General features: G+C 56.0%; 1 protein-coding gene across 1 annotated transcript; it reads left to right on the top strand.

The window, feature by feature from the left end:
- The first annotated feature begins 1,027 nt into the window (after positions 1-1,027).
- Positions 1,028-6,391, top strand: LOC111728000. Its single transcript, XM_023518395.1, has one exon. It carries the CDS (start codon positions 1,028-1,030, stop codon positions 6,389-6,391), a length of 5,364 nt encoding a protein of 1,787 aa, XP_023374163.1.
- The last annotated feature ends 452 nt before the right edge of the window (positions 6,392-6,843 follow it).

The following is a 6,843-nucleotide window of genomic DNA, read 5'->3' as shown; positions in this document are numbered from 1 at the left end:
CCTGGCAAATTTTCCTGTATGACTACTGAATTATCTGAAATGGATATACCTCAGAGCTAGTGAACTGGGATTTTGGCTTCGTTTCCATGGGGCGTGCCAATAGGTCATATTTCCTCTGTGAACCTCCCTCCAAGCCGCACTGTACTCTTGAAGGGTAAGTGTGTTCGTTGTTCTTTCTCTTTTTGACTCGGTTCCCTGCGGGCCTGGAATTTAGCCAGCGTAACCGAATCATGAGTCTGCTGTCAGGCTATATTTAATTGGTGGTTTATTGTTTTCCACAGTTTTACAAGTTTAGGGCACTTTTTTGAGATTGATGAGATGTAGGGATTGGAAGGAGTGTCCATTTTGGCCCCATGTGCTCCTTCTCAGTGACTATAATTCAAAGTTCATTTAAATTGTTAAGTTTTAAGTCTTAAAAGATTGCCCTTTTATACTTTTCATCAACACAGTAAGGATTCTGGAAGAGATTCTTCCTATTTTGAAAAAAGAAAATGTTATGTTTCATAGAATGTAACTTTGGAGAAAGAGGGACAGAATATTCTATTCCTGTGAAAAATTTTATTACCTAAACTTATCAGATTTGGCTCCCCAATGAAAAAGAAATGCATATTTTGAGGCAAACATAAAGCTACCATATATGTGCAAGGGAGATTTTAAAATATTTCCGGAGTGTCCTCAGTTGATTTGAAATGCAGTGCAAAATCTGAATTTTATTTAAGAACAAGGGGGAAAAAATCCATTTAATCAGAGACTTGAGAATGAAAGATGGCAGTAAGGAAAGAATCATTTTCATACTCGCTAGACATCTCTATAATAGATTACATAGAACATTTGGTTGATTTGAATTAGAACTCACATGCCTCTTCCACCCCCAACTTTCTCTTTTCAGCTCTTTAGGGCCTCTTCTTTCTACCCTCAAGTGTGGTTTCAGTAGGACTAGGGAATGGACACTAAAAATATTTCTGGAATGACGTGACCCTCTCTCGCCCCATCCAGGAAAGGGACCGGACTTCACAAGAAACAGCACATGCTTTCCTTCCATTTCTGGGAGTCCCAGGGTCAATCTACAGATGCTGCTCCTTCCGTGGCTGATGGCATTCAGACTCCTAACTGCCAACACCGCCAGGCAAACAACTGGACAGGACAGCTCAGCTGCCGGACGCTGGCCACAGTCTCGGCCAGAGCAGCAGCCCCTCAGTCTCCGACCACCTCTGCCGCTGCCCCATCCAGGAGCTTCCCCCCCTCCCTCAGGCTTGCTGCGTCCCCGCCACAGGGGCTGAAGAACTGGGAGGTAGTGGCAGCAGCGGGAGTGGTGCCTACAGCCTTAGGGCCAGTCCAGGCCCGTGCAACCCTGCTCCGGGCAACTCTGAAGCCCCTCTGGGGCCAGAGAAGGACCCAGGACATCCCCATTGCTCACCAGTGCCTCTTCCTGTCGCTGAAACCTGGACGAGGGCTCAAAATGGAAGCTACCACTCCTGAGCTGGATTCGCAGGCCAGAGCAGTGGAGGTGGAAGACCCAGGGAGCAGAGCTCAAGGCAGCCAGGAGCTCCAGCAGCAGCTGCCGCCGCTTCCCAAGCCTTCAGCTTCTTCCCAGCTAGAGGCAAAGTGTGTGGAGATGTGCACTTCAGCTGAAGTCCAGAGGGAGAGTCCCAGGACCGTGAAACTTACTCTGGGGCCCTGCCCTAAGGATCGGAGTGCCTCTGGGAGCCCAAAGGAGAAAGCCCAAGATGATCCCAGCAGTCAGGAGTACCAGGCTCCAACCCCCCAAGGGAGTCCTGCGTCCTCCAGTCTCTCCAGATCCCAGCTCTATGCCACTGGTGAGGGTGGTAACTTCTCATCCTCTTCATCCTCCTCTCCTGTGGACAAAGCAGAAGAGGATGGCCTTTCTAAAATGGAAGAGTCTAACCCCTCTACTGGGGGTCTGGCCACTTCCTCTTCATCCTTAGGGTTTGAGAGCGAAAGCGGTGAGAGTGAGGGTTGCCAGCCCAGGGGAGGAGAAAAACGGAGAAAATCAGAAGGAGGAGGAGGTGGAGGAGGAGAAGGAGATGGCACAGAGTGCAGGGACATTATTGCCAAGTCCCAGGGCAGCAGAGACCCCCCCAAAGACCAAGAGGCTCACTACATCACCACCCATGAGATCCAGCTGAGTGAAGTGGAACAGGACATGGATTTCGATGTGGGGCTGGCCTCCCGCTGGGATTTCGAGGACAACAACGTGATCTACTCGTTCGTGGACTATGCTTCCTTTGGTGGCAGCGATGAGACCCCGGGGGATGTCACCACCCCCACTGAAGAAGATGACGACAACAGCTGCTACCTCAGCACCACTCCCAGCACCAACGCCACCAGGACACCAAGCCCCAGCAGCAGTGACTTGGCCCGCCCCAACGCAGGGCACAGAGACCGTGACACCAGCAGCACCGAAGTGTGCAGCGGCCCCTCTGATGGCGGCCCCACGCCCCCACCCACTGGGCCTGGCACTGCCCGGGTGAGCCAGCCCTTGCCCGAATCCCTGGGGGCAGCTTCAGGGGCAGCAGCCGCCGCCGCAAGCAGCTGTGGGAGCGCAAGCCAGATCCTCCTATCAATCAAACCGACTTCCCGGGCTATAAATGAGCCTAGCAACGTGCGTGCAAAGCAAAACATTATTTATTCTGCCAAGCATGAAGGCGACATGAGCCTCCGCGTCTCTACAGCTGCTGAACACAATTCAAGTTCACTGAAGCAAAACCCGGCTGCAGCCGTGGCTCAGGACCATGCAAAGAAATTCATCGCCGTCCCTGCTCGCCTGCAAACCAGGTGCGGGGCCATCCGGGCGAAGGAGCTGGTGGACTACTCCAGTGGAGCCTCCAGTGCGGTGAGCGAACTGGACGACGCAGACAAAGAGGTGCGTAACCTGACCTCCCGGGCCTTCCGCAGCCTAGCCTACCCCTACTTTGAGGCTCTGAACATCAGCTCCCGGGAGTCCTCCACCACACTCTCTGAAGTGGGCTTTGGCCGCTGGTCGACCTTCCTGGACTTAAAATGTGGAGGTGTTGGAGCCAGGGTGGAACAGAGCCTCCTCCGGAGCAGCGCGTCCTCGGTGGCCGCAGGTCTGAGGAAGGGCGGTGGGGCCAGGGCCCCTGCAGACCAGCTCTACATCCAGTCCAAGAAGTCCCAGACCAAGGCCTTGGAGTTCGTGGTCAGCAAAGTCGAGGGGGAAATCAAACACGTGGAGACACCCCTGTGTTTCCAGAAGCAGGTGCAGACGGGCTCCCGCGTGGTCACCCTTCTTGAGCCCCTGAATTTACGCAGTGAGAGCAAAGCCAGCTCGGCCACTGGGACTTGCAGGGGCACCAAAGGCTGCAGCAAGGGTCCAGGGTCTGTGTACACAGACGACGACTCGGAGACCTCTGAAAGCAGCAAGCCTGCCTCCCGTGCAGATGGCCCCCAGAAGTCCAAGTTCGCTTCCAGTCTGCTCAAAAATGTTATTTCCAAGAAGATGCAGCGAGAGCATGAGTTCAAAATGGAGAGGGGAGAGGTCACCGACACATCCCAGCACAAGCTGCCCCGCACCTCCAGGGAGCCGGAACCCTCCCCCGGGGGTGAGAAGCAGCGGGAGAGGGGCCTGCAGAGGCAGAGCTCCCACCACTCGGAGGCCGGCTCTGAGTACACGGTGGTCAGCGTGTCTGATGCAGGTGGAGAAGGGTCCGCAGCAGGGTCTAAATCCCCAGTTTTCAAAGCCTGTACCCCTCGGGAGAGCACTGCAGGCTCCGGCCGGAATTTCCCCGAGGTACACACAGAAGTGTGTGAAATTAAAAAGAGCGCCTCGGAGACTGTCAAGGGCATCTTCCTGCGCAGCCAGAACAGTGCCTTCCGCTCGTGGAAGGAGAAGGAGGCAGAGAAGCGGCAGGAGCAAGCGTTGGTGGGGAAGCTGAAGCTCCCCAAAGGAGCAGACTGGAGGGCTGATCTCGGGGAGATCTCTGCCAGCAAGGCGACCATCATGTCTCGCCTGTTTGTCCCCAACATCCAGCAGACACCCAAGGAAAAGCAGCCGGGGAAGCAGGCCACCAAGTACTCCGCTGCCCAGGCCACCTCCACGGCAGTCATTAGGCCCAAGGCTCCCGAAATCAAGATCCGGCTGGGTAGCGTGCAGCAGCCAAGCTCTGACTTCAACATTGCCAAGCTGCTCACGCCCAAGCTGGCCAGTGGCAGCGCCTCAAACCTCTTCAAGACCGTTGAGGACAGCAGCAGGGCACAGCAGAAACTCTTCCGTGGGGACAACCTGGAAAAAGTGCCCCATTTTCAGGTGAGAGATATCAGAGACAAGTCCAAGGCTCAAGGCCCCCTGCACCAGGTGAGAGACGTGAGGAAACTCATCAAGGGGTCAGGGGACAGCAGTGACAAGGGCAGTGTCACTCCAGAGCAGGGGCTGACAGGGCCCAAACCTAGGCAGCTGGCTGCTGCAGCTGCTGGGTCCAGGTCCCTATCCCCCTTGGTGATTACGTGCCAGGCGTTGGTGAACCAGAGGGAGGACAGCATGGACCGGGAGTCAAGAGACAGCGTGGGCAAAAGTGGCAGCAACAGCGTCTTGAATCCCTCCCCAGAAGGGACGGTGTTGGTTCACAGGGCATCTGGCAGGCTGCCTGTGGCCACTATTGCCCCAAATAAGCCTGAGCAGGGCTCATACTTGCCTGTGCTGAAGATCGTTTCCAAGGCTTCTGCCCAGAAGACCCCAGAGAAACTGAAGGAGGAGGAAGTCAAGGAGGAAGGCAAAGCCCCCAAGCCCGCCCCCAATGCGCTGGAGAAGCTGACTGCTGCGGTGCGGTCCATGGAAGAGCTGTACAGTTTCAACAGGAACGAGTGGAAGCGCAAAAGCGACCCCCTGCCCATGATGACAGACAGCCACGTCCTGTCGCTCATTGCCAGCGAGGAGAGGGAAGGGGTGGTGGGTGCTGAGGGAGGCCACAACAAGGTGGCCAAACGGATGGGTGAGGTGGAAGAGCGAGGCCCAGGGCACAAAGGTGATGTGGTCTTTCGAGGGGCCCCACTAGAACGTCTGCAGCGGAGAAACTCCAACCCCAGCTCTGAGAGTGTGTCTGCCAGGGCTGCTGCCTTTGAGAACTTGGCCAGGCAGAGGCCCCGATCTCTCTATATCCCCCCAGTCCACAAGGATGTGGAGAGAACCCAACCCCTGCAGCCCCTCCCCCCACTCCCCAGCAACCGGAATGTGTTCACGGTGAGCACCAGCAGCGCCCAGAAAACTGGAGGCGTAGCCGGCAAGTTCCCACAAGGGCCCTCTCCAGAGAGTCCTTCAGCGGCCAAGGGCATCAAATCGCAGGGACTTCGGTCCCTCAAGATCTCTCCAGCCACCCGGGCACTTCCTGATGAGGTGACCAACAGGAAAAGTGGCAACAATTTGGAGAAGAGCAGCAGTGACTCTGAGAATTACCTGACCATCCCTCTTAAAGGAAGCTCTGCTGCCGGAGCGCGGCTCGGGGCTGCGAGGGAGGGCCCCCTCGCCTCCTCAGCTGCCACTCTCTGCAGTTTACCCCCACTGAGTGCCCGCAGTCAGGTCCCCAGTAGCCCCAAAGGCTCTCAGGTCAGTGGCACCAGCCGGCCAGCTTGGCGAACCAAACCTGACAACCCGCGGGAGACAGTAGCTGCCCCCCCAGGGCTGCAGAGCCCTGAGCATCCCCCCACGGCCATCTACCACCAGCAGCCACTGCCCTTCACCCTCCAGGGGGCCCAGCCCCAGGTCCTCTGCTTCTCCCCCCCTGGCATGCCTGCCCCAGCTCCTGCAGGCCCAGCTTCGGTCACCACAGACCCCTTCCAGCAACCAAAGCCTCAGCAGACACAGCGCAAGATGCTCCTGGATGTCACGACTGGCCAGTACTATCTGGTGGACACCCCAGTGCAGCCCCTGACACGGAGACTGTTTGACCCTGAGACGGGGCAGTACGTGGATGTGCCCATGACCTCCCAGCAGCAGGCTGTGGCTCCCATGTCCTTCCCTGTGCCTCCCTTGGCTCTGAGTCCTGGTGCCTATGGACCCACCTACATGATCTACCCCGGGTTTCTGCCCACGGTGCTGCCCACCAATGCCTTGCAGTCCACACCAACTGCTCACACTCCAGGGGGCAGTGAGCTCTCCCCCATGGCGGCAGAGCACCCCAGCAAAGAGGCATCTGCAGCTTTCACAGAGGCCCCATACTTCATGGCTTCTGGACAGTCTCCCACCTCCTCTTCTTCCTCAGCCCCAGTGGCCACATCCCAGCTTGTGGGGGCCAAGGGCTTTGCCCAGCTACACAGCAAGCCTGTCATCAGCATCACTTCACAGCCCCTGGGACCACGGCTCATTGCTCCCCCATCCTTCGATGGCACCACCATGAGCTTTGTGGTGGAGCACAGATGATGTGAGCAGTCCCAGGAGAGGAGAACAAGGCAGGAGCTGGTAAGTATATTTTACACAGGCTTTAAGAGATTAAGAATAGTCCTGTTTCTTTGCCTTTTAAGTGGGAGATTTGCAACAGAGATGTCTGGTTCTAGATATGGGCAGTTTAAAACAATAGAACCAAGCCCCAGCCAGTATATGAAGGATAATTTTCTTTCCAGGTAACCCCCTTTCCACACTCCTCGTACCTAAAGTTGGCCTTTCCTTTGACTTTTTCTAAGTGCCTGTTTTTCCCACTGAACCATGGGAGACAAGTGAACCTTGTGTTTGACCCTTCAGGATTTGGTAAAGGCTGGCAGGGCACAAATGAACATCCAGTCTAGATTTTGTACAGTGAGCCTCACTCTTTGTTCCTGGAAGTCCCAGTAACAGAAGGCACCAAATATCCTGGGAGATCACTGGAATCCCCTCTA

This window comes from Otolemur garnettii, unplaced genomic scaffold (genome assembly GCF_000181295.1).
Source record: "Otolemur garnettii isolate 467f Iridium unplaced genomic scaffold, OtoGar3 scaffold00137, whole genome shotgun sequence".
Lineage (NCBI taxonomy): Eukaryota > Metazoa > Chordata > Mammalia > Primates > Galagidae > Otolemur > Otolemur garnettii.
The sequence above is the reverse complement of the archived record's forward strand: the minus strand, read 5'-3'. Positions and strand labels throughout refer to the sequence as shown.